General features: G+C 43.3%; 1 protein-coding gene and 1 pseudogene across 1 annotated transcript in view; one reads left to right on the top strand and one right to left on the bottom strand.

Moving 5' to 3' along the window:
• LOC111982657 (replication protein A 70 kDa DNA-binding subunit) overlaps positions 1–20643 on the bottom strand; it is a 42889-nt gene extending 22246 nt beyond the window's left edge. The window contains exons 1-12 of the mRNA XM_024014267.2: positions 20496–20643; positions 20239–20289; positions 19891–19969; positions 18195–18303; positions 16427–16515; positions 16192–16263; positions 14369–14498; positions 14182–14284; positions 14021–14089; positions 11945–12137; positions 10772–10908; positions 9206–9354 (exon numbers count right to left, since the gene is read on the bottom strand). Coding sequence (XP_023870035.1) covers positions 9206–9354; positions 10772–10908; positions 11945–12137; positions 14021–14089; positions 14182–14284; positions 14369–14498; positions 16192–16263; positions 16427–16515; positions 18195–18303; positions 19891–19969; positions 20239–20289; positions 20496–20519 — 1205 coding nt within the window. The 5' untranslated portion in view covers positions 20520–20643. The remainder of the gene's footprint in view (positions 1–9205; positions 9355–10771; positions 10909–11944; positions 12138–14020; positions 14090–14181; positions 14285–14368; positions 14499–16191; positions 16264–16426; positions 16516–18194; positions 18304–19890; positions 19970–20238; positions 20290–20495) is intronic.
• Positions 20644–27306: 6663 nt separating this feature from the next.
• LOC111982693 (WD repeat-containing protein 81-like) overlaps positions 27307–27865 on the top strand; it is a 43849-nt pseudogene continuing 43290 nt past the window's right edge.

The raw sequence follows: 27865 nt of genomic DNA, 5'->3' as shown, positions 1-27865 counted from the left end.
CTTGGTAGCTAGTGCCTCGTAGACCACCGTCTTGTTAGCCTGTTAGACCACCGTCTTGTAGCCTAGTCCTCGTAGACCACCGTCTTGTAGCCTAGTGCCTCGTAGACCACCGTCTTGTAGCCTAGTGCTCGTAGACCACCGTTGTAGCCTAGTGCCTCGTAGCACACCGTCTTGTAGCCTAGTGCCTCGTAGACCACCTTCTTGTAGCCTAGTGCCTAGTAGACCCGTCTTGTGACCACCGTCATGTAGCCTAGTGACCACCGTCATGTAGCCTAGTAGACACGACTTGTAGCCTAGTAGACTCGTCTTGTAGCCTAGTAGCACCGTCTTGTAGCTAGTAGACCACCGTCTTGTAGCCTAGTGCCTAGTAGACCACCGTCTTGTGCCTAGCGCCTCGTAGACCACCGCTTGTAGCCTAGCGCCTCGTAGCCACGTCTTGTAGCTAGTGCCTCGTAGACCACCGTCTTGTAGCCTAGTAGACCAACGTCATGTAGCCTAGTGCCTAGTAGACCACCGGCTTGTAGCCTAGTAGACCACCGTCTTGTAGCCTAGTAGACCACGTCATAGCCTAGTAGACCACCGTCTGTAGCCTAGTGCCTCGTAGACACACCGTCTTGTAGCCTAGTAGACCACCGTCTATGTAGCCTAGTGCTAGAACCACCGTCTTGTAGCCTAGTAGCACTTCTTGTAGCCGTGCCTAGTGCCTAGTAGACACCCGTCTTGTAGCCTTAGTAGACCACCGTCTTGTAGCCTAGTAGACCACCGTCTGTGTAGCCTAGTGCCTAGTAGACCACCGCCTTGTAGCACTAGTAGAGCACCGTCTTGTAGCCTAGTGCCTCGTAGACCACCGCCTTGTAGCCTAGTGCCTCGTAGAACCAAGCCTTGTAGCCTAGTACCACAGCCTTGTAGCCTAGTGTCTCGTAGACCACCGCTTGTAGCCTAGCGCCTCGTAGCCACGCCCTGTGAGCCTAGTGCCTCGTAGACCACCGTCTTGTAGGCTAGTAGACCACCGTCACTGTAGCTAGTGACCACCGTCATGTAGCCTAGTGCTAGAGCCACCGTTTGTAGCCTAGTAGACCACCGTCTTGTAGCCTAGTAGACCACCGTCTTGTAGCCTGAGTAGGACACCGTCTTGGTAGCCTAGTAGACCCACCGTCTTGTAGCCTAGTTAGACACGTCTTGTAGCCTAGTAATAGACCACCGTCTTGTAGCCTAGTAGACCACCGTCTTGTAGCCTAGTGCCTAGCGTCTAGTAGACCACCGTCTTGTAGCCTAGTGCCTCGTAGACCACCGTCTTGTAGCCTAGTGAATTAACTGTTGTCTAGTAGTAGTTTAACAGAACCCATCCTGGCCAACATAGCCATGCCTGTTTGACAAAGCTGAGCTAGGTTACATCCTAAAATGGCACCCTATTCCCTATATAGTGCACTAAATAAGGAATATGGTGCCATTTGGGACGCAAAAATTGTCTGTGCTGAGGGCAAACCAGGCTGAGTGGCAGAGAGAGTGGCTGTGAAATGAATCAACAGCAGTGATGGGGGAATCAGAAACCAATTTTCACTCAGCGTTACCTCCAGGTGATTCACACAATACAAGAGAGAAGGAGAGAGATGGAGAAAAGGGGGAGGAGAGCAGGGGAAAGAAAAAAGAAAAGAAAAAAAAAACACTCAGGTTGGAATGGTGCAAGAGATCAATAGAGCTGAGTAATCTATTGCTAGGAGGTATTGTGTAGCGCTGTGGGGGGTAAGGGGACAGGGGCTGTAAATACAGTGAGCAGGACTTGCTCTTGGAAGCATGACTAATTGAAAATATCCCCATTAATGGCCTGCAAGCATGTGGCCCGGCCACTATGGCCTCTGCCAATTTCCTCTCCCACCCAACCACCGAAAAATGTGTGCAATTCTTTCCTGTGGCACCTATTCCCTCATCTCTGTACTACCATTCCTGCTTTGTTATAATTCTACTGGTGTTCGTACTGATAGGGGGCCTGACACCTGGTTGTTGATGCATTAAAAACAACATCAACCTAGTTCTGAAATCCACCTGAAAATACTTGTTTCTGATTAACAACAACTCCTCTCATGAAGCTGCTGGTGTTTCACCAAGAGAAATAGGCTGGAACAGAATCAAAAGGAATTAAACATTTATGGCGTTTTCTAATCCAGACTCCTGGTAGGTAAGCTGATGATCATAAAATTATATCTGATTTCAAGATGTTATTTTTGACAGAGTTACAAATAATGAACAAAATGCTAAGCAAGGTGAGACTATGTAACGCAGACTGTAAAGGCAGACAAACAGAAGACTGTTCTGTAGGAAACCGCTACAACAGGCAGGGTATAGTAAGTCAGTGGGTTTGATGAAGGAAACTAAAACCAGGACAAATTGGAGCTGGCAGAAGATGTACAACAGTGGACTGACAGGCAGGCAGGGAGATGCGCAGAGTGGATGAAGTGAGACTAACCAACGAAGAGAGACGACAACGACAATAAGAAGAAAAGGGAAAGAACAGATTCATGTGCATAGCATGGCACCCCGTCACACCGAGCCATACGGCCAAGGACAGGACAGGACGGCAGGGAGACATGACATAGAGCATGTGACAGAGGGAAGGAGAAAGAGCAGCTATGCATGACAGGAACCCTTCTGTAAGTACTGTTCCTTCCTGTCTCCAGCTATGGCTCTCATGATGCGTTTCTGACTGGCGGACAACATACAGCAAATATGATTAGTCATCCATGAGGTCTGCTCAAGCATTCACTCTCTGCAGTTGTGAAGTTGAATGATGCAGTACATGAGGTAATTACCAATGGGAACAGGGTTGTAAATATGACCATGTATTCTATTCCAACATAACATTTCCAAATTGTCTGAATCACAAGACTGTTTTTAATTTCACAAAAAGGACAGATTAAGCATGCGCCAGGAGGGACTAAGCTGCAGTGGTGCAAAAAGTACACAATTGTCATACTTGAGTAAAAGTATAGATACCTTAATAGAAAGTCACTCAAATAAAAGTAAGTCACCTAGTAAAACACTACTTGAGTAAAAGTCTAAAAGTATTTGGTTCTAAATATACTTAACTATCAAAAGTAAACGTAATTGCTCAAATATACTTAAGTATCAAAAGTAGAAGTATAAATCATTTCAAATTCCTTCTTTTAAGCAAGCCCAACGGCACCATTTTTTATGTATGGATAGCCAGGGGCATCCTGTCCTGCTAAGCWTTCAAAATGTAAAGAGTACTTTTGGGTGTCAGGTAAAATGTATGGAGTAAAAAGTACATTATTTTCTTTAGGAATGTAGAAGTAAAAGTTGTCAAAAATATAAATAGTAAAGTACAGAGACCACAAAAAACTACTTAAGTAGTACTTTAAAGTATTTTTACACCACTGCAATGCTGGGACAACAAGAGAAAGAGGGAATAAGAGGAGAGACCAAGTAGCATAGCCACAGAGTTAAACTACTTGTTTAAAATCAAAAATATGAATCGTTGTGTTGGAGCACTGAGCACAAGCTAGGCAGAACTACTGAACAGCACACTTCCAGTGTGTGAGCAGAGGAGAGCAATCAAAAGGTTCTTGAAATCACTAACTGGTGCGCTGTTTCATTAGTAGAGGGTTCGCACTCAAAAAGTTGATGCTATGTTATTCATTGATACAAAGGACAAATATATTTTTGCTGTGAGCTGAGCAGCTCCACTAGTGGGTAGCAGGATTTCCACATCCCAAATGGCACCCATTTCCCTATGTAGTGCACTACTTTTGACCATGGCCCATAGGACTCCGGTCAAAAGTAGTGGACTATAAAAGGAATAAGGTGCCATTTGGGACACATCCTGTCTGTTTGTAGTGTGTAAGGGAGATCCGATGACTCAGTGACTGCAGGAAAACACAGAACAGAAAGAGGGAGAGTAGCCAAGTATCACTAAGTGCGCAATGGCAATAGGACAAGAGGAAAGGAACAAGAGTAAGAATGACAAGATGAAGTGACAGACAGAGACACAGTTGTCCAGACAGCTAGGGGAGGAAAGAGAGAGAGAAGAGAGGTAAGAATGACAAGATGAAGTGACAGACAGAGACACAGTTGTCCAGACAGCTAGGGGAGGAAAGAGAGAGAGAAGAGAGGGAAGAACGAGAGAAGAGGGAGAGCAGGAGCCACTCCAGATGTGTCTGTGTAGCCTGTGATGCCATCTAATGGACAAAGGCTGCTACGGTATGCACCGGATGGCTCAGTAGGGAAACATTTCACGTTTGCTTATGAAACAAATTAGCACAAAATTAGAGAAACAAATTAGATTTTATTTTATGTGGATTTTATCTAAATCCTCCCAAATAGCAACTGAGCAGTCAAGGCATTTTCAGGGTATGTTACTTGATACTGGGGAAGAGCAGGGTAATTGACTAGACTAAGCTATAATTAAGTAGATGTGGTTTATGATAAGGTAAATAAATTATCGTTATGAATCATTTAAATGCCTAAATAATGCCTACTAAATGAGCATGCACCAAAGTTGCAAAAAGGAGAGGAAAAAACAGCACCAGTTGAGTAAGGAACACTTTAATTAATCTAGCTAAATTAATCTTTAAGCATTTAAATTATGCAATAGAGTGGGGCTAAGACAGTGCCCTAAATTACTGCACCACCACAGGAATCACATTGGATGCTGTCTATAAAGACTAATCCATGTTTCTTTCATGCACAATAGTTCATATTCCCAATTCTCCCCAAAAAAGAACAGATTTCATGGCAATCTGTAAAGTCTATTTCAAAGACAAGGGAATCATATATATATATTATTATGGAGCTCAGAACCAAATCAAGGCTCAAGATAATTGCTGCGTAGTGTGGCATTCTTGTTTGAGGAAATTAAAACAGTTTCCCTCTATAAGATTAATTAGTCTGACATTAAAAAGGGAGAGCGGCGGTAATTTTTTAAATTCAGTCCAGCACACACAGGGATAGGCTGAGCAGAACCACTGCATGGGTTTCAGTCAACATCTTACCCCGGGTGGGATAGATAGATACGGAAATCCCAAGAGTTTGCAGCAAAAATGATCAAATTAAGACACCTACACTTTGCAAAACAATGTTTTCAAGAGCTTGGTTCTGACAAAAGGCGCACAGTTTGCCTTTGTTCTTAAGTTGTAAAAAGCTCTGGGTTTTCTATGCTTGCAAGATGAAAACATTCACATAAAAAGGCCTCTTCATTTGTGGGCAGATCGGTAGCACCCCAAATTGAATTCTGAATCCACTATATATGGAACAGGGGGAAATTTGGGATGCAGACTGCTGAAAGCATGGCTCACTGATGATCAACATCCTTCTCTCCCAGAGTACTGAAAGTATTCAACAAGCACTGATGTGCTAGGCCTAAAATCACTAAATCATTCACTACTAACCTAGTTTTTGTCAACATATTGCTCCGTACTACTTGAAAAGCAAAAATACATTGTTCTCAATACAACATTTTACTTCATATTTGGAATTGCCAGGGATATGTATTGCGATTCTCACGATTCTATATTGCGATTCAACACTGCGATTTTATTGCGATTTGAGGTCTCAAATATATTGCTCACTATATGTCTGCTGCAGAGAGACAAGACAGCATGAGAACATTTGTTTTGATCAGTCAGCGAAATAAAATAAAAAGTGCTGAAAACATGTTGGCTCACTATTTAAAAAGAAGATGAACAAACTATGAAGGAAAAATACAGGCGTTTTGGTGCAGGTACAGCAGATTAGCGGTAGCTAACGCTATCTACACTAGCAAAAAATAAAAATAAAATAAAAACTACTTTAGAACAATCGACATACACTGAACAAAAATATAAAATGTAATTGCAATGATTTTACTGAGTTACAGTTCATAGAAGGAAATCTATTTAAATAAATGAAATAGGTCCTAATCTATTGATTTCATGACTGGGCAGGGGTGCAGCCATGGGTGGGCATAGGCCCACCCACTTGAGAGCCAGGTCCACCCACTGGGGAGCCAGGCCCAACCAATCAGATTGAGTTATTCCTCACATAAGGGCTTTATTACAGACTCCCCCTCCTCAGACGATACCGCAGGTGAAGAAGCCGGATGTGGATGTCTTGGGCTGGCGTGGTTACACATCATCTGCGGTTGTGAGGCCGGTTGGATGTACTGCCAAATTCTCTAAAACGATGTTGGAGGCGGCTTATTTTCAATTGTCTGGCAACAGCRCTGGTGGACATTCCTGCAGTCAGTATGCCAATTTCACACTCCCTCAAAACATCTGTGGCATTTTGTTGTGTGAAAAAACTGCACATTTTAGAGTGGCCTTTTATTGTCCCCAGCACAAGGTGCACTTGTGTAATAATCATGCTGTTTAATCATCTTCTTGATATACCACACCTGTCAATGGGATAGATCATCTTGGCAAAGGAGAAATGCTCACTAACAGGGATGTAAACAAAGTCGTGCACATATTTTGAGCAAAATAAGCTGTATGAAAGTGTTCCCTTTGTAGTACACTCCTTTCAATCAGTGCCCATAATGTTCTGGTCAAAAGTAGTACACTATATAGGGAATAGGGTGACATTTGAGACATCAGAGAAAATGAAGGAAGCTCACACAGCTCAGAGGGCAGGAAGTGAAACACCTGCGTTGTTGAAGTGAGCAGGCGGAAACATTGGAGATTCTCGCAGTCGCTCCACTACATCCAAATCATTATCCAATGCCATATTGGTAAACGAGCTATACGATTTAATGCAAAATGCTTGAGACAGGCTTTCACTTAGACAAATGGTAGAGAATTCTCTTGAATAGGAAGCATGTAATACCATATTATGTTGTTTGGGGAATGACCTCTTTGAAATGGCCAAATATCATTCAAATACCCAACTAGTAACAATTCTCTATAGCTCAGTCCATTAAATGTTTATAGGACAGGGTGTTTAGCATACTGAAAAAACAAATAATACCAAAACCGTTTCCAAGAAACGTCTGAGATCCAGTGACTCGTCAACAACCTTTCAAAGGGTAGTCGTGAGGGAGAGATAAAGCTGTAATCACAAATCACCACAACCCAGACACCCAATGAAGTGGCAGATACGAGCATATTTTGTTGACTTGCCACCCCTCTCTCCCTCCCGCTATGTAGTCACATTTCACTGCTCTCATTATGCAGATCAAGGCTTCTGATCCGCTCAAAAATAATTACAGCGGCCCAACCTTTTTTTCTAAGGCACAGGGAAGTGGAATTTGAGCACGTCAAGACGCACAGGACGTGCCAAAATATAAATTGTTATTGGGTCTCCTTCCCTTTCATTCCTCAGCCTCATTTCATCTTATTTCCCTGGGGAGTGTGTGGCCGGTGTTGCTGTTGGAAGGTAAATAAAATAGCACCTTGAGTGAGAATCGATTGAATCTCCACTTTTGAGACATTTTTCCTTCAATGTCTGACTGGGGGCCAGGCATGGTCTGTTGTCAGAGTGGAGTGGGAGAGGAGGAGTGGGAGAAGAGGATGTAGAAGGAGGAGGGGCAGATCAATCAAGGTGCCAGAGAGCTGAGGTGAAGGTTAAATAGGAGCAATGGCTGTCCCTTAAAATAACTTATGTTCATAACTGTGCACTCTCATTAAACAATAGCATGGTATTCTTTCACTGTAATAGCTACTTTAAAACAGTGCAGTTAGATTAACAAAAATGTAAGCTTTCTGCCAATATCAGATACGTCTATGTCCTAGGAAATTCTCGTTACTTACAACCTCATGCTAATCGCATTAGCCTACGTTAGCTCAACCGTCCCGTGGATGGGACACCGATCCCGAAGAAGTTTTTAAGTCCCTGTGATCACCCTGCCTCCTCCATCCATACACATCTAGCCGACTGCCTTTCCAACCTTGCTAATACCCATTGAATTACAAGATTCCAATTTTATGCTTCTAGCCGGCCATTGACAAGACACTGCTTTGATATCAACTTAACTAAACTGCTGCCTAACTTCCCAACTAGATATTGGAAAAGCGAAGTATTTATTTGGGGATATGGTACACAGTGAATAACATTATTTAAGTAATGAATAACGGGAATTCTCAAGAGAACGCAAAGAAAATATGAAAGAACGAGTCATAGTAACAGTTTTCCCATTGCTTTGCTGGAGCAGCCAATAGGGCGTCTTCAAGGGATAACACAGGGGCCTGTTCCTCTGTGATAGTGTCTGCCATCTTAAACCACTGCATGTGGATGTGCTACCAACTACCCATTTCCCTAAATAACCACTCTCACATCCAAAACTCAACTTGGACCTATATTCACTATATATTTGTTCCAATAAAATATAGGCTTTAGGTTTCACTACAAAAATGTTTTATTTTACCATTATTTAACCAGGTAGGACAGTTGAGAACAAGTTCTCATTTACAACTGCGACCTGGCCAAGATAAAGCAAAGCAGTGTGACAAAAACAACAGAGTTACACAAACAAATGTACAGTCAATAACACAATAGAAAATCAAAATTGAAAAATCGATGTACAGTGTGTGCAAATGTAGAAGAGTAGGGAGGTAGGCCATAAAGGCGAAATATTTACAATTTAGCATTAATACTGGAGTGATAGATGTGCAGATGAGGATGTGCAAGTAGAGATATTGGGGTGCGGGTAAGTAATAATATGGGGATGAGGRAGTTGGGTGTGCCATTTACASATTGGCTACAAATATAGGCTTTAGGGTTTCTTCCAAATATCTTTTGAATTTAGTTATTGACATTAATATGAAATAAAATATTTATGTTCTGCCCCGTCAAAGTGATCAAAACACAAATGCTCCCATCACCACTATCAAAGACACATTTGTGCAAATGTCATTTGTGGCTTCTTTTGAAGGGCAGATAAGAAAAAGGCATTTTCCACAGTTGAAGAATGATTTGCAATCATATGTAAAGCTTCATTGAAGTAACCCCCCCACATCTTCACTAATGGAGGTAGGCTAATCTTGATGATACAAGCCAGAGCACGCACCCCTCTCAGGGTTTGGGGGATCTGATATTTAACATTCAAATTCCTTTAGAATTCTCTCAACAGTGGAGCAGAGGATGTGAGAGATTCATTCCAGGTCTTTTAAAACCAAAATATGACCCAATAGTGGCTCCATACATACCCAGGCTGTTCTTGTATAACAGTCACAGAGGCTGTTAGAACCTAAAGCTATTTGGCTCCAGATGAGACACTTACCAGCCCCGCAGCTTGTATGCCTCAGGGATGTCGGGGTTGACCATGACGGTGCTGCTGAACGAAGCAGATAGAGATCTGCCCCCATAGTCCGACAGCTTGGCCCCTTTGATGGCCAGGATGGGCTGCCCAGAGCCATCAAAGTTCTCTGCCTGCAAATAGAACATATAGGTTGACTGAGGATACCAATGATATACACTTTATGTGCAAAACTACACAAATTTGTGGATTCGGCTATGTCAGCCACACACATTTCTGACAGGTGTATAAAATCGAGCAGACAGCCATGCAATCTCCATAGACAAACATTGGCAGTAGAATGGCCGTACTGAAGAGCTCAGTGCCTTTCAACATGGCACCGTCATTGGATGCCACCTTTCCAACGAGTCAGTTCGTCAGATTTCAGTCCTGCTAGAGCTGCACCAGTCAACTGTAAATGCTGTTATTGTTAAGTGGAAACATCAGGGAGCAACAACAGCTCAGCCGCGAAGTGGTAGGCCACACAAGCTCACAGAACAGGACCGAGTGCTGAAGCGAGTAGCGCGTATAAATCGTCTGTCCTCGGTTGCAACACTCACTACCGAGTTCCAAACTGCCTCTGGAAGCAACGTCAGCACAATAACTGTTCGTCAGAAGCTTCATGAAATGGGTTTCCATGGCCAAGCAGCTACACACAAGCCTAAGATCACCATGCGCAATGCCAAGCGTCGGCTGAAGTGGTGTAAAGCGATTGAACTCGGGAGTAATGGAAATATAATCTCTGGAGTGATGAATCACGCTTCACCATCTGGCAGTCCGACAGACGAATCTGGATTTGGCGGATGCTATGAGAACGCTACCAGCCCCAATGCATAGTTCTGGGGCCATTATGTTCCAACATCTAGTGGAAAGCCTTCCAAGAAGAGTGGAGGCTGTTATAGCAGCACAGGGGGGGGACCAACTCCATATTAATGCCCATGATTTTGGAATGAGATGTTCGACGAGCAGGTGTTCACATACACTACATACCCAAAAGTATCAGCACAGAGGGAGAAAAATAAAGTGAAAAAATATTCTTGCAATTCTGTATTTACTAAAGCTTATTGTTATAAACTATACATATGGTGGCAAACTAAGCATAGCCCCACTGAGCCACGTATAAAATCAACTGCAGGAGTTGGGTTCCTTCATCACACTGACAGGGTATTCTCAGTGACTTCAACCACATCAGCTTCTATTAAACAGACAGACAGAGACAGAGAGAGAGACAGACAGAGACCAGTGCTCAAATCTCCTCTCCCTCTTCAAACTGCTTAACAGACATTTCCAAAAACAGGGAGGCACACGGCTCACAACACTTTTTCAATTAGGAGAGGTGTACCCTAGCCCTACCTGGGGCTCTGGCTGACAAGACACAGGGACACAAACTTAATGCAGGTGTGTACAGCACATAATGAAAGTGCTACAGCATGTCACCAGCATGAGAGAAAGTGACTTTCATCCTCTCTTTATCCAGCAGGACTGTCCCATTGTGTCCAGACGCATATAGCCCATCTATGGCTGCGCTAGTGTCTGTCCCCCAGTCCTCACCTCCTCTCCCCACAGGGTGACCTCCACCAGTTTACCAGACTGGTCCATCAGGTTGAGCGTCCTCTTGGAGACCTCACGGTTGTTCTTGGTGTTGAGGCGGGTCACGTCGGACACGCTCTTGCACACTCCAATCACATCTGGAAAAACACACACGATCACGTCATTAGCACAGTTGACTCTGAGCAGCATTACCGTGGAGAACTGGGGGACTGAGTGACCCAGGAGAATAAGACATGTGATCAATATTTATAATATGTATGTGAAAATGTCCATAGATAGTTGAACATATTTTCAACACAGGTGACATCATTAGCACAGTAGACTACGGCCATGTTTGAGAGGGAATTCTACTCATTTGAAGTCGGACACTGCTGACTAACTGATCTAAAAATCACTTTACGTCCTAAATAATTATCTTCATGGGGCCGCAGTTAGCCTAGTGGTTAAGAGTGTAGTGCACTACTTTTGACTAGGGCCCTCTGGTCAAAAGTAGTGCACTATATAGGGAACAGTGTGTCATTTGGGAGCAACCTATACTCTCTGCCATCTTAACCCTTTCATCTAGTCCTTGCTAGGTTACAACTGATTTAAGCATGCTTAAGAAGAGGTCTTCAACATCACGAGGCTGGCTGGGCTGACGCCTGCTGGTCCTGAAGAGAAATGACTATACAGCTAGACTACAAGCTGCAAGAAGTCTATTACCGTCATTACAATTTATGATTAGTTCCAAATGGCATCCTATTTCCTGCATAGTGCACTACTTTTGACCGGCGCCATATAGACCCTGATCAAATGTAGTGCACTATATAGGGAACAGAGTGCCAGTTYGAACGCTGACTATGGCTTAATACTAACTAATTTTACCAGTTTTCTCCCTCCTCTCTGCCATAGGGCCCAAAGTCAATCTGCGCCACAGGCCATTACTGTCATCAGTGTTAATGACTTTTATATCTGCTCTTAGAATTACCTCAACCTCCACAGCGCAACCAGCTTCCCGCTGCTGCCATAGCATCCATCTCCCCTTACGCTGCCCTACCACTCTATTGAAGCTATCCCTATGATAGGATGATAATAATAAGCTAAGTCTGTTATTAATTACGGTTATCATGCCCCGCCAGCCCTGCCTGGACCACCCACCCCCTTCTCTCCTCCTTTGCTACACCTGCTCCTTACCCAAAATGGTGTCCTTTTCTCGGGCCTGCAGGTCGGCGATGGAGACGAAGTTGCACTGCACCATGGGTACGTCCTGGGTGTCTTCACAGGGGATGATGGTGGACTCTCCATTCAGGGTCATCTCATAGTCATTCTTCAGGGATGAGTACTGCTTGTTGGCGATCTTCAGGGATCCCTTGGAGATGTAGAACACCTGGACATGGATCAGATAAAGTTCAAATCTAAAATAGATCTGGACACAGGATTCATTTCAGCTGAATACTGATGTAGGCGGTAAATAAAGCCTTGCAGAGGATCTGAAGCTGAGGATCATGTTGCTACTGTCGTGTGATTCATTTTGGAGAAAATCATTCATCTCAGATTTGTATCATTATATCACATACACTGCTCAAAAAAATAAAGGGATCACTAAAATAACACATCCTAGATCTGAATGAAATATTCTTATTAAATACTTTTTTTCTTTACATAGTTGAATGTGCTGACAACAAAATCACACAAAAAATATCAATGGAAATAAAATGTATCAACCCATGGAGGTCTGGATTTGGAGTCACACTCAAAATTAAAGTGGAAAACCACACTACAGGCTGATCCAACTTTGATGTAATGTCCTTAAAACAACTCAAAATGAGGCTCAGTAGTGTGTGTGGCCTCCACGTGCCTGTATGACCTCCCTACAACGCCTGGGCATGCTCCTGATGAGGTGGCGGATGGTCTCCTGAGGGATCTCCTCCCAGACCTGGACTAAAGCATCCGCCAACTCCTGGACAGTCTGTGGTGCAACGTGGCATTGGTGGATGGAGCGAGACATGATGTCCCAGATGTGCTCAAGTGATTCAGGTCTGGGGAACGGGCGGGCCAGTCCATAGCATCAATGCCTTCCTCTTGCAGGAACTGCTGACACACTCCAGCCACATAGGGCTAACATTGTCTTGCATAGGAGGAACCCAGGGCCAACCACACCAGCATATGTCTCACAAGGGTCTGAGGATCTCATCTCGGTACCTAATGGCAGTCAGGCTACCTCTGGCGAGCACATGGAGGCTGTGCAGGCCCCCAAAGAAATGCCACCCCACACCATGACTGACCCACGGCCAAACCGGTCATGCTGGAGGATGTTGCAGGCAGCAGAAGTTCTCCACGCGCGTCTCAGACTCTGTCACGTCTGTCACATGTGCTCAGTGTGAACCTGCTTTCATCTGTGAGAGGCACAGTGCGCCAGTGGCGAATTTGCCAATCTTGGTGTTCTCTGGCAAATGCCAAACGTCCTGCACGGTGTTGGGCTGTAAGCACAACCCCCACCTGTGGACGTCGGCCCTCATACCCCCTCATGGAGTCTGTTCTGACCGTTTGAGCAGACACATGCACATTTGTGGCCTGCTGGAGGTCATTTTGCAGGCTCTGGCAGTGCTCCTCCTGCTCCTCCTTGCACAAAGGCGGAGGTAGCGGTCCTGCTGCTGGTTGTTGCCCTCCTACGGCCTCCTCCACGTCTCCTGATGTACTGGCCTGTCTCCTGGTACGCCTCCATGCTCTGGACACTACGCTGACAGACACAGCAAACCTTCTTGCCACAGCTCGCATTGATGCCATCCTGGATGAGCTGCACTACCTGAGCCACTTGTGTGGGTTGTAGACCCGTCTCATGCTACCACTAGAGTGAAAGCACCGCCACATTCAAAAGTGACAAAACATCAGCCAGGAGCATAGAACTGAGAATTGGCACCACCTGCAGAACCACTCCTTTATTGGGGGTGTCTTGCTAATTGCCTATACATTTCCACCTGTTGTCTATTCCATTTGCACAACAGCATGTGAAATTTATTGTCAATCAGTGTTGCTTCCTAAGTGGACAGTTTGATTTCACAGAAGTGTGATTGACTTGGAGTTACATTGTGTTGTTTAAGTGTTCCCTTTATTTTTTTGAGCAGTGTATTATATCCAATTCAGCACATTGCACAAATCAAAAGGTATTGGCAATAGCACATTGAGATTGATTACTCAGTTGACCCAAATCTGCCAAAGTGACAGACATATGGTGGATAAGCATCATTAATATGAGGCAGTTCCTCTCACCTTGCCAGTCTCGATGATGCTGTAGAATTTGTCCACCTCCTGGGTAAAGGCAGTCACTCTGATCTCTCCCTGCATCAACACACAACACAGTCAGCTACGGACTAGCTCCACACGATCCAACACGGCAACACGAGAAACCCTTTTTGTTAGCGTTTACTCACACTCTCATCCACAATCTCCATAGAGAACAGCTTGCCGTCCCCACGAGAGTTGCTCCAGGTGCGGATGCCGCTCTTGTTGGTGACACGGGCTCGGATGGTCCACCTGATAGAAAGTAGTACACTACATAGGAAATATGGTGCCATGTGGGACTCAACCATAGACGAATATAAGAAGAAGACCACTCACTTTGACTGGTAGGGGTTGAGGCTGGCGATGGGCACGACTTTGGCGGATCCCCCAGGAGTGCTGGGCATGGCAGACGGAGGCATGCCCTTCTTCCCCCCAAACTCTCTGCTGGGACCTTTGTACATGGAGCCTTATGATAGATTAAAAAGAGAACAGAGGCGTTATTGGTGCATATAGAGAGCAGTGATGGAGTGGCAAACTCAAAAGAATAGACATCCATAATTCATCAGGGCTGAATTTCAAAAATCTAATTTCTTTGGATCACAACTCCTTGATCAATGTAATTATCTCACTCCATGAAAGTAGTCTCGCATCACAGAAAATCTTAATCAGGAAGAGTAGTGGATTTATTGCGGTAGATTTGGGATAGTAGGAGAGGAGACCCCCCCCCAAGACAAACTAAGTTGTGTGAGTATGAGATGTTTCTGTGAGAGAGATGATGATTCACATATCAGACTCAAAGCAGACAGAAGTGTGAAATAACAAACCAAAGCTGCTCTTCCCAAAGGAAATTGGTGCATGAGGCCTGACTTTGAGGTTTCTCTGTCCGGACAAGCGCTAGCTGCACATTTGATTTGTGTGCGTCTCACACTTTGGATTACAGCTCAGAGTCCACTTTGCCAACCACTGCATTTCTAGTAATTAAGCCCCCAGATCCAGCAGCACAGCCACACAACTGAACAATAATAACTGTGCTGATGAGGATGCAGCTCACCATCACTACTTCAATTCCCTGACATCAGATTAGTGGGATGAATACCTATGACCTGGACCATAAGATGATATAAGCTCCTGAAGCAGTAGATTGGGCTAAGAGTTCATCTGTCATGGTTCACAAAATGCCTTATGATACTGTAGGTTAGCACTAAGAAAAGTTTCATTTTGCCCTGCATATTTTCATGAAATAACTGAGTAAACACTTGTACTGTGCAATGATTAGAAATGGTAATTCAGTCACGAGATGGGTTTAGAATTAAGCTTTAATTACCTGCACACTTTCGCTTAGACCTATTTAGGGAGTATTAGTAAAAATACATGCTAAATTAAAGTAGAACAAAATATGTATATTTTGGAATCAATGTCAGTAGCATATTATTGATAATTAGGCTACCCATCACGTACCATCTCTCATCATGGCATGATTACCATTTTATTTCAGTACTAATTATAACCAAGTGCTTACCTAATTACCTGACGAAAAGGGAACTGTCGAAAGAGCTGAAAACCATCAATACTACTGTATACTCAGATCATATCCAATTCAAAACCAAATTTACAGTCTGACTGGCGAGCACATCTAGACTACTGGAAATAATACCCTGTGTGAAGTACAGATGGTTCACCAGCAGCATGTATGTTTTATAGATTTTCTCTAAGACTGATTTTACTGTCTTATTTGCAACAAAGAGACCGAATATAGACCTAATATTTTGTGCTTATCAGCATCACATGGGTCAACTACCATCTTAGTAAGATAAGTATAATGTTACAGATGACTGCATATACCCAAGAGCCAAATGTTAATTAGCTAAGCGTTCTGACAAAAACAGCAGCAGTCATATGTTCAGTAGATCTGAGGATTTTAACCAACATTTGTCCATTTTGCATAAATGCTGCCATCTACTGTAAACTGAAAGAAAATAACCTATATTGAAATGTTTTGTAACCTTCTAAATCATTTTAAATAAATACATATAGCTGCCAAACATTAGGAATGTATCTTGAGAAAACAGTCCATTCATGACCCAACCTCTCAATTCAACTCCTGGTACATGATGAAAAGACAGATTTAAAAGCAAAGTGAGTGATCTGGAGATGTATACCATCAATTCCATTCTGGGGTTGCAGGGGGTGGACTGAGGGATTGGAGGCTGACTGTGGGGCTTTACTCTGACCTGCAAGGGAGATGAGGAAGTGAAAGGTCAAAACTCAAGTAAACTGCACATTCAACATGGTAGGCTATATCCATGTCTGGATTCAAACATTTGTTCAACTTCTGTCCCCCTAAGCCGTATGATATTGTGATGGTTAGAAATGCAGCATGGGCTGAAGACTCGCCTTCCACGTAAGGCTGGGGCTCTCCGATCTTTCCAGCGACCTTATCAGCAGACGTCACCACCTCCATGTCCAGTATGACCACCACACGCCTGAAAAGAAAAACAGATTAACAACTGCTTCATAAATAACATTCCAAAGACTAAACACATGGCTGATATATATATATACAGTTGAAGTCAGCCATTTACATACACTTAGGTTYGAGTCATTAAAACTAGTTTTTCAACCACTCCACAAGTTTCGTGTTAACAAAGTATAGTTATGGCAAGTCGGTTTGGACATCTACTTTGTGCATGACACAAGTAATTTTTCCAACGATTGTTTACAGACAGATTATTTCACTTAATCACAATTCCAGTGGGTCAGAAGTTTACAGTTTCCAACCTTTAAACAGGTTGGAAATTTCCAGAAAATGATGTAATGGCTTTAGAAGCTTCTGATAAATTATGTCAACTAGCCTGAGTCAATTGGAGGTGTACCTGTGGATGTATTTCAAGGCCTACCTTCAAACTCAGTGCCTCTTTGCTTGACATTGGAAAATCAAAAGAAATCAACCAAGACCTCAGAAAAAACATTGTAGACCTCCACAAGTCTGGTTCAGTCTTGGGAGAAATTTACAAACGCCTGAAGGTACCACGTTCATCTGTACAAACAATAGTACGCAAGTATGGACACCATGGGACCACGCAGCCGTCATACCGCTCAGGAAGGAGACGCGTTCGGTCTCCTAGAGATGAACGTACTTGGTGTGAAAAGTGCAAATTAATCCCAGAACAACAGCAAAGGACCCTGTGAAGATGCTGGAGAAAACAGGTACAAAAGTATCTATATCCACAGTAAAACGAGTCCTATATCGACATAACCTGAAAGGCCGCTCAGCAAGGAAGAAGCCACTGCTTCAAAACCGCCATAAAAAAGCCTGACTACGGTTTGCAACTGTACATGGGGACAAAAATACTTCTTGGAGAAATGTCCTCTGGTCTGATGAAACAAAAATAGAACTGTTTGGTCATAATGACCATCGTTATGTTTGGAGGAAAAAGGGGGAGGCTTGCAAGCCGAAGAACACCATCCTAACCGTGAAGCACGGGGTGGCAGCATCATGTTGTGGGGGTGCTTTGCTGCAGGAGGGACTGGTTCACTTCACAAAATAGATGGAATCATTTGACCCAAGTTAAAAGGCAATGCTACCAAATATTAATTGAGTGTATGTAAACCTCTGACCCACTGGGATTGTGATAAAATAAATAAAAGCTGAAATAAATCATTCTCTAGTATTATTCTGACATTTCAAAAATGTCAGATTTTTATTTTTATTTTTTTAAAGTGGTGATCCTAACTGACCTAAAACAGGGAATTTTTTACTAGGATTAAATGTCAGAAATTGTGAAAAACGGAGTTTAAATGTATTTGGCCAAGGTGTATGTAAACTTCCGACTTCAAGTGTGTGTGTATATGTATGTATGTATATATATAAATATATATATATATATATATATATATATATATATATATATATGTGTGTGTGTGTATGTGCATATCCATTGTGTGTGTCCCCATACTAACAGCTCTAAAAGTTTGACTCATCTCAGCCAATTTATCAAAAGGAGAAAAATGATGCAGCATCAAGGAGGGCCTACAGGAACAGCTAGCCTACATTAAAGTTATTTGAATAATAAACCATGTTTCCAATAGAAATGGAAAGTAAAGGGTTAGTCCTTCTGTAGGCAGGAAAACGTGAAAAGATCAAAAGATAGAAGCAACATACCGTCCATCCTTTAAGACATTGGTCACGTTCCTCTTCAGCTGACAGATACAGTTTGGGGCCAGTCGGTTGTCCTCAACCATTGGGTTGAGCTGGGTGGAGAGCATGAACGCTACAGGAGGGATAGAGATGTTAGAGACAAGACAGACCAATACAAACATCGGCAGTGCAGTAGAGGGTGGCCACCCACTGCACACGCCCATTGCTTGTGTTAGTCTGTCTTTGTCTATGAGAGCTGATGATATGCATCGACCAACTAAACCCCCACCACTAACAGATACAAACAACATGCGATCCTTGGTAGTAAACATGGAACAGAGCCAATTGCAGCTCAGTCTAGTCTGGGATGAAGACAGATTTAGATCCCAAAAATATGTTCCTTAATAGGTCTTATTTTTTCATGCCTATGTTATCACAATACTTCTTAAAGTATGCCAAATCCTTTGATGACTTCCAGCTCTCTATTCCTTTTACTGAATGCTGACTACCTCCTGCTGGTTTGCCCCAGGCAATCCACAGCATAAATCACATCCACAGCACAAAACACTCCAAAGTGCCCCTCTTTCTTAGGTCAGCGATTTACCTTGATATTTTCAAGGTGAGACTGTGGAAAAAGACTAACCACTTTTGATTTACCCTGTTGTCTTTGAAGTCTACCTCCTGGTGTAATTCAGATTACGACAGGATTGCACTATGGATTTACAACAATGGGGTGCAGTTTCTCAACAGCTTCATTTGGCAGGTCTCTAACATCTCCATTAAGAATATCCTTGACTTTAATTTAAACTGATACCTTGACATTTACTATATATCCAATACAATTTGAACCATGGATTAATTTAAAATACTGGCATATATTATCCAAACAGAAAACATTAGTTTTCTTTGCATGCCTTTACCACAAAGCAATGCTATGTATGTTTAGCATATTCTTCGCCAAACCCACTGGCTCCAGGTCATCTATAAGTCTTTGCTAGGTAAAGCCCTGCCTTATCTCAGCTCACTGGTCACCATAGCAGCACGCGCTCCGCTCCAGCAAGTATATTTCACTGGTCACCCCCAAAGCCAATTCCTCCTTTGGCCACCTATCCTTCCAGTTCTCTGCTGCCAATGTCTAGAAAGAATTGCAAAAATCACTGAAGCTGGAGACTCATAACTCCCTCACTAACTTTAAGCACCAGCTGTCAGAGAGCTCACAGATCACTGCACCTGTACATAGCCATCTGTAAATAGCCCATCCAACAACCTCCTCCCCAAAGTGTTATTTATTTTTGCTCCTTTGCATCCCAGTATCTCTACTTGCACATTCATCTTCTGCACATCTGTCACTCCAGTGTTTAATTGCTAAGTTGTAATAATTTTGCCACTATGGCCTATTTATTACCTTACCTTTATTACCTCATTTGCACACACTGTAAATATACTTTTTCTATTGTGTTATTGACTGTATGTTTGTTTATTCCATGTGTAACTCTGTGTTGTTGTTTGTGTCGCACTGCTTTGCTTTATCTTGGCCAGGTCGCAGTTGTAAATGAGAACTTGTTCTCAACTAGCCTACCTGGTTAAATAAAAGGTGAAATAAAAAAATCATAATAATAAAAATGTGCCACCTATAATGGTCACCTGCCTCCTGCCCTACAACCATTTCTGTGTGTACTTTGAACAGGTGGTGGAGTGGATTTGGAATAGTTCTACTCACAGGACATTGAGTGCTGTCCATCACTCATCATCAGACGAAAGCGGGCTGGTCCACTGCCTCCATCAATTTTACGGATGTTCTGAAATAATATGAATACAGGAGTGCGGTCGAAATGATCTTGGTCAATGTCGACAAATCTAGCAGTGGTCGAAATCTGTATTACCATCTTGGGGAATATCCTTGTCTTAAATTGTTTATGTCCATACTGTCCAAGTTAGCTAATTGTTGACAATGCCAGTAGTCATTCTTCAACAGTTGGCCCTATTAACTTGGCCAACTAACAAGTTAAGTTCGCTAAAGTTAGTGAGCTAACGTTAGCTAGCTACTTCCACATCCATTCATACTCACCACTAATTGAAGTATGGGGTTTTGTAAATCATTAGAGCCTTTGGTTAGGGCCTGTTGAAAGAGTAGAACACAGCTTAAGACAGATAGAAAAAATATATATAGATGGCTAGCTAACGTAAGCTAGCATTGTGGCTAGCACAACAAAGCAGCAAGTCAGCACACAGTGCAGACAGTCCCCGTCTGAAAACCATCTTCCTCGATGCTGGGAACACTTTGTTTGCATGCTTTCTGGTATGTCATAAAATGCCACCACCTACCTCTATCGCTCCACTTGTCAGCATGTTGAAGCTGAGTTTATAGCTATGTAGGGTGAAAATGTATGTTTTAACTCAGAGAGGACAATCTCACTTCTACAGTGGCAGTGTTGCGTCTGTGGCGCCAAATGTATCCCTGAACGCGCGAACTGTTCATGACGTCATCGCGTCATCTACTGCTAAGTCTTCCGGTTTCTCTTATAGATTTAGGATCAGTTTACACTCGCCAAGACCACCTTTAGCAAAAGGGGGTAAAATAAAAAACTGACCTTAGAACAGCGTGACGAGCCAACGGGCCTCTATGAAACTTTGGTTAAACGTGTAAAAAAGTGTTTATATAGTTAGGCATTGCAATGTCAAAAATTGCTTTATAAGAAGACACAAAATAACAGTTGTATATGAATAGCTGCTCCTTTTATTAGATGTCCTGCAAATCCTGCAACATTTATGAAAACCATCTTTGTTGTTGAAGGAAAACAAGGCTACATGGTCAATCTGGAGTCTGCATTGGCCATGCAGCATTTACAGTGATATGGCTTCTGAAGAAGTCAGGGCATTCAAATGTATTGTGCTTCGCTGAGCAGAGCTGTTGTGAAAGAAGTTGTCAAGGAAGTGAGTTTGTGTTTATACAGGACCTCACGCCCACACTTACCTTCAACCTTCAATCATGTCAATGCAGAGCTATATAGAGCCCTCTGCATTGTTACAAAATTTGGGAGGCGGAAAGTCATGCGGTATGGAGCTCAATTTGGCCTCTGTAAGCGCCACACCGTCCATAGAGTCTCCAAACACATTTTCAGATCAAGCATAAATTGTCTTTCAGTGATTTGGAGGCCACAGGCAGATGCCCCGCCCATATATTGTTTATTAGTTACTTTACACCACTGCGGTTTTGTCACAGTCCCTTCTAACGTGTCCTGCATGGCTTGTGAGCGTCTTAGGAAAATAGAAGACGTGCGTGTCCCTGAGAGTGTTAGCTTTCTGGCACGGGCTCATAATAGTCACAACCGTTCAAAAGCTGGAGATAAAAGGGAAACTGATCCATTTGCCACAAGAAATAATGTATTATTAAACAAAATAATGCCAAGTTCACGAAGCCCCCTGATGGTGTGATCGCCTTTGTTGCCTAATGGTAAGTCCGCCCCTCCTAAAACACAGACCATATTGTTTTACATCGATTGGAGTCAATGCAATGAGAGTTGTGTCTCCCATTGACTGCCTTGCTCAGTGGCAGAATGACAGAATGACAGCTACCTGCCACCCCATCCAAAAAATAGTTTCATGTGCAAATGTACTGAACAAAAATATAAACGCAACATGTAAACATGTTTCATCAGCTGAAATAAAATAACATACATTTTCCATACTCATAAAAACATATTTCTCTCAAATTTTGTGAACAAATTTGTTTACATCCTTGTTAATCAGCATTTCTCCTTTGCCAGGATAATCCACCCATRGCACAGGTGTGGCATATCAAGAGGCTGATTAAACAGCATGATCATTACACAAGTTAACCTTTTAGAGACATTTTAGAGAATTTGGAAGTACGTCCAACCGGCCTCACAACCGCAGACGATGTGTAACCAACACATCCAACTTCTTCACCTGAGGGATCGTCTGAGACCAGCCACACAGACAGCTGACGAAACCGAGGAGTATTTCTGTATATAATAAAGTTATTTTGTGGGGAAAAACMAATTCTTATTGGCTGGGCCTGGCTCCCCAGTGGGTGGGCCTGGCTCCCAAGTAAGTGGGCCTATGCCCTCCAGGCCCACCCATGGTTGTGCCCCTGACTAGTCATGTGAAATCCATAGATCCATAGATTAATCCATAGATTAATACAAACATTTAAACATTTGTATTATCCAGTAGGATAAACACTCCAAACAGCCTACCCGGACGCTRGGAGGTGTCCGCATGGTCCTAAAGCACACCGTTGCCTCGTTTTGTATCACATTAGCATGATAAAACTGGCTGGACAAAAATGCAATTTCAGAATTTGGAAAAAAAGTTGCGCCCCTGGATTAGGGCCTAATGAATGCATTTCAATTAACTAATTTCCTTATATGAACTGTAACTCAGTCAAATTTTTGAAAATGTTGCATTTATATTTTTGTTCAGTAGATGTTTTGGCAAAACTTCTTTGAGAAATCTCAGGTTTATAAATTAGGGACTAGGCACAACAAACAGGCCTATATGTTCAAGTAATAGTCCACGGACCTCCCATTACACCTGTCTTCACAACACGGAAGTATTGAATGGCTTCATCTCAGGAGAGGAAGTGTTTGAGTTAGAATTAAGCAGTGTCGAGTAAATCTGGTGAAGACGAATGTTCTGAATGTACAACAGTAAAATCAAAAACTGGAACAAAAAGGATATTGTCGAAAATTGGAGTGGAGGATACGTGTGTAAATGATAATGAATCGCTTCTTGTTGGGATGCGGTTGTTGAGTAAGGACAAAGGTGTTCTAATTCTCATTGGTCTAACGTTATCTGTGGTAAGGATGCATATGTGGGAAACCGTTTGAAGTGTCAAATGGTGAAGTATGCGCTTGGAAAAGTGGAGTCTGTCAGTGACCAATAGTGGTTTTATTTTGATTAATTGTATTTCTGACAAGCAGAGGAAGATAGCAGTGGGCCTCAAAAGAATCCGGACAACGGAAGTTTTACGTTTTGAACATCGGAGTAGAGCCCCCGTCAAAGGAGTCATCTCAGGAGTGACGATGGATGTTCAGGTTGAATACCTGAAGATAATTCCTGGTGTGGTTTGTTGCATCCTAAGATGCTGGGATCTTTTACTGAAAACTCCAAAGCGTACTTATAATAAACGGAACAGATTTATTTAATGTTCACCTTAACACATTACAGTCAACTACTCTCTACAGTGTCTTCAGCCCAACTCTCCAATACAGTGGCTTGCTTAAGTATTCACCCCCGTTGGCATTTTTCCTATTTTGTTGCTTTACAACCTGGAATTAAAATGGATCGTTTGTATCATTTGATTTACACAACTTTGAAGATGCAAAATATTTTTTATCGTGAAACAAACAAGAAATAAGACAAAAAAACAGGTTGACCCCTATTCACCCCCCACAAAGTCAATACTTTGTAGAGCCACCTTTTGCAGCAATTACAGCTGCACGTCTCTTGGGGTATGTCTCTATAAGCTTGGTACATCTCGCCACTGGGATTTTTGCTCATTCTTCAAGGCAAAACTGCTCCAGCTCCTTCAAGTTGGATGGGTTCCGCTGATGTACAGCAATCTTTAAGTCATACCACAGATTCTCAATTGGATTGAGGTCTGGGCTTTGACTAGGCCATTCCAAGACATTTACATTTTCCCCTTAAACCACTCGAGTGTTGCTTTAGCAGTATGCTTAGGGTCATTGTCCTGCTGGAAGGTGAACCTCCGTCCAAGTCTCAAATCTCTGGAAGATTTGAGGTTTCCCTCAAGAATTTCCCTGTATTTAGCGCCATGCATCATTCCTTCAGATCTGACCCGTTTCCCAGTCCCGGGCGATGAAAAATATGGATGGTTTTGGGGTGAGGAGAGGTGTTGGGTTTGCACCAGACATAGCGTTTTCCTTGATTGCCAAAAAGCTCAATTTTAGTCTCAGCTCCCACATGCCTTTTGGAGAACACCAAACATGTTTGCTTTTTTTTTTGGCCACTCTTCTGTAAAGCCCAGCTCTGTGGAGTGTACAGCTTGAAGTGGTCCTATGGACAGATACTCCAATCACCGCTGTGGAGCTTTGCAGCTCCTTCAGGGTTATCTTTGGTCTCTTTGTTGCTTCTCTGATTAATGCCCTCCTTGCCTGGTCCYTGAGTTTTGGTGGGCGGCCCTCTCTTGGCAGGTTTGTTGTGGTGCCATATTCTTTCAAGTTTTTAATAATGGATTTAATGGTGCTCCGTGGGATGTTCAGTTTCGTATATTTTTTTATGACCCAACCCTGATCTGTACTTCTCCACAACTTTGTCCCAGACCTGTTTGGAGKYCTCCTTGGATTTCATAGTGCTGCTTGCTTGGTGGTGCCCCTTGCTTAGTGGTGTTGTAGACTCTGGGGCCTTTCAGACAGGTGTATATATACTGAGATCATGTGACAGATCATGTGACACTTAAATAAAGTCCACCTGTGTGCAATCTAACTAATTATGTGACTTCTGAAGGTAATTGGTTGCACCAGACATTATGTAGCGGCTTCATAGCAAAGGGGTGAATAAATATGCACGCACCACTTTCACATTTTTATTTTTTWGAATTTTTTGAAACAAGTAATTTTTTTCATTTCACTTCACCAATTTTGACTATTTTGTATGTCCATTACATGAAATCCAAAATAAAAATCCATTTAAAATTACAGGTTGTAATGCAACAAAATAGGAAAAACACCAAGGGGGTGAACACTTTTGCAAGGCACTGTACATCATTGAACTTTTACCGCCCTTGCATCTCGTAATCAAATCACTTCAATGCAAGAACGGAAACCCCATTATCATTTGTTAATTCAAATAACTCAACCGCTGCATACAAATCCCATTGGCTATTTGCAACCATTTTACATCTAAACTCATTAACACATAATACATTTCTCAATACACCACACTCCTCCCTGGAAATTCTCACTTCCTTTGAAAACATCCTTGATGAACATTGTGGGTTTTCCAAAACAGTTTTTCACTTATCAACTCATATACAACCTGTTTACAGATCCAATTGGTCCGGAGGCCTTCTGACCCTTTTTGGCCTCTCATTACGCTTAGGGGCCTCAGGCACACGGCCTGGCACAATCTGTGTCTCTGTATGCGTGCCTGTCACAGTCGTTGTTCCCAAGTCCCAATCAGAAATGTTCCACTCTGACACATTCAGGTCTTCTCTTTCATTGTGTCGCATCATCATTTGATCCACTTGCTTCTTACACAATTTTCACTCAGTCTGCACTAAGTAGGTTACAGGACCAAGTACCCTATTCACAACCCCGGGTATCCATTTCTCTCTCTCTCCTCCCTGGTAAACTCGGACAAGCACTGTTTGTTCTGACTGAAAAAAATGAAGACGCTTGCCGACCTCCTTGTTCCGTATCTTAGACTGCGTGTCAGCTTAAAAACTGTGTTTAACCAGTCATAACCTTGTTCTAACCTGTCGTTTTAGGAACAACTCTGCTGGAGTTTATCCAGTTGTGGCATGTGGCGTATTCCTGTAGGCAAACAGAAAGTTGTCCACACTATGCTGTACAGACTGTCCTGATGTTTGTACTTTTCTAGAGCCTGTTTTAYATTCTGTACAAGTCGCTCTGCTGCGCCATTTGAAGCCGCATGATACGGAGTTGACTTGATGTGATTCACCCCATTCAACTGGAAGAATGTCTCCATCTCTTTTGACATGAGCTGTGGCCCATTGTCTGAAACACGCTCCTCAACTAACCCGTAGGCTGAGAACATTCCCCAGAGTGTATCTACCGTGGCTGTAGCTGAAGTATTACTCATACACTTTACTTCTGGCCAGCGTGAGTATGCACCCGTAACTACTAAGAACTGGTGCTTTCCCTATTGAGCAAAATCTAAACTCAGCAAAAAAAGAAACGTCCCTTTTTCAGGAGCCTGTCTTTCAAAGATAATTCATAAAAATCCAAATAACTTCACAGATCTTCATTGTAAAGGGTTTAAACACTGTTTCCCATGCTTGTTCAATGAACCACAAACAATTAATGAACATGCACCTGTGGAACGGTCGTTAAGACACGAACAGCTTACAGACAGTAGGCAATTAATGTCACAGTTATGAAAACGTAGGGCACTAAAGAGGCCTTTCTACTGACTCTGGAAAAACACCAAAATAAAGATTTCCAGGGCCCCTGCTCATCTGCGTGAACGTGCCTTAGGCATGCTGCAAGGAGGCATGAGGACTGCAGATGTGGCCAGGGCAATAAATTGCAATGTCCGTACTGTGAGACGTCTAAGACAGCGCTACAGGGAGACAGGACAGACAGCTGATCGTCCTCGCAGTGGCAGGCCACGTGTAACAACACCTGCACAGGATCGGTACATCCGAACATCACACCTGAGGAACAGGTACAGGATGGCAACAACAACTGCCCGAGTTACACCAGGAACACACAATCCATCCATCAGTGCTCAGACTGTCCGCAATAGGCTGAGAGAGGCGGGACTGAGGGCTTGTAGGCCTGTTGTAAGGCAGGTCCTCACCAGACATCACCGGCAACAACGTCGCCTATGGGCACAAACCCACCTTCGCTGGACCAGACAGGACTAGCAAAAAGTGCTCTTCACTGACAAGTCGCGGTTTTGTCTCACCAGCAGGTGATGGTCAGAATCTCGTTTATCGTTGAAGGAATGAGCACCGAGGCCTGTACTCTGGAGCGGGATCGATTGGAGGTGGGGTCCATCATGGTCTGGGGCAGTGTGTTACAGCATCATCGGACTGAGCTTGTTGTCATTGCAGGCAATCTCAACGCTGTGCGTTACAGGGAAGACATCCTCGTCCCTCATGTGGTACCCTTCCTGCAGGCTCATCCTGACATGACCCTCCAGTATGGCAATGCCACCAGCCATACTGCTCGTTCTGTGTGTGATTTCCTGCTAGATAGGAATGTCAGTGTTCTGCCATGGCCAGCGATGAGCCCGGATCTCAATCCCATTGAGCACGTCTGGGACCTGTTGGATCAGAGGGTGAGGGCTATGTCCCTGGCTATGTCCTTAGCTAAAATGGGGAGTACATCTAAAAATGACACTCGATAGTTTGGATTGCTGGCGCTGTCTTGCCCACTCTGGCACAGTAAGTGGCGGTAACGTAATGCACCAACAACGTTGGATGCCAACCACCGAAAACCCCCACCGAAGGAGGCTGCTAGCTGGGCGACACCGGTACACAGTGTCCTTCGACCCCGCATTCTGAGCGCTGCTTTCCCGCAAACCCTGTCCTAGCTAGCTATCAGCCTCAATGCGAAACCCAGTCCTAGCTAGCTAGCAGCCACACTGGAAAAACCCTTTCCTAGCTAGCAGCCAGAATGGAGAAACCCTTTCCTAGCTAGCTAGCAGCCACAATGGGAAACCCTGTCCCAGCTAGCTAGCAGCTCAATGGCAGTAGTAAGTGACGCGTGGTGGGTGTGGCATGTAGTAAAATCGTTCTGCAGATAGACCCTTCTCGTCTCCCTTAGGCTAAGTTCTGCTCCCATGACTCCTGCCTGTCCAATGGCTCAGTTGAAGATGAAGTGGCATGATAACCAGCAGCTCTCATCTTCATATTCTGTCTTCTTCCACTGAGCTTTCACTTGTTGCACTTGTGTTGATTAGCTGGCTGAATCTATTTTCTTCTAGGCAGTAGGCGAGTCATATGAGTTGAGCGTATCCTA

The sequence above is a fragment of the Salvelinus sp. IW2-2015 genome, linkage group LG22 (genome assembly GCF_002910315.2).
Source record: "Salvelinus sp. IW2-2015 linkage group LG22, ASM291031v2, whole genome shotgun sequence".
In the NCBI taxonomy this organism is placed as follows: domain Eukaryota; kingdom Metazoa; phylum Chordata; class Actinopteri; order Salmoniformes; family Salmonidae; genus Salvelinus; species Salvelinus sp. IW2-2015.
This window is presented reverse-complemented; position numbering and strand designations above follow the sequence as displayed.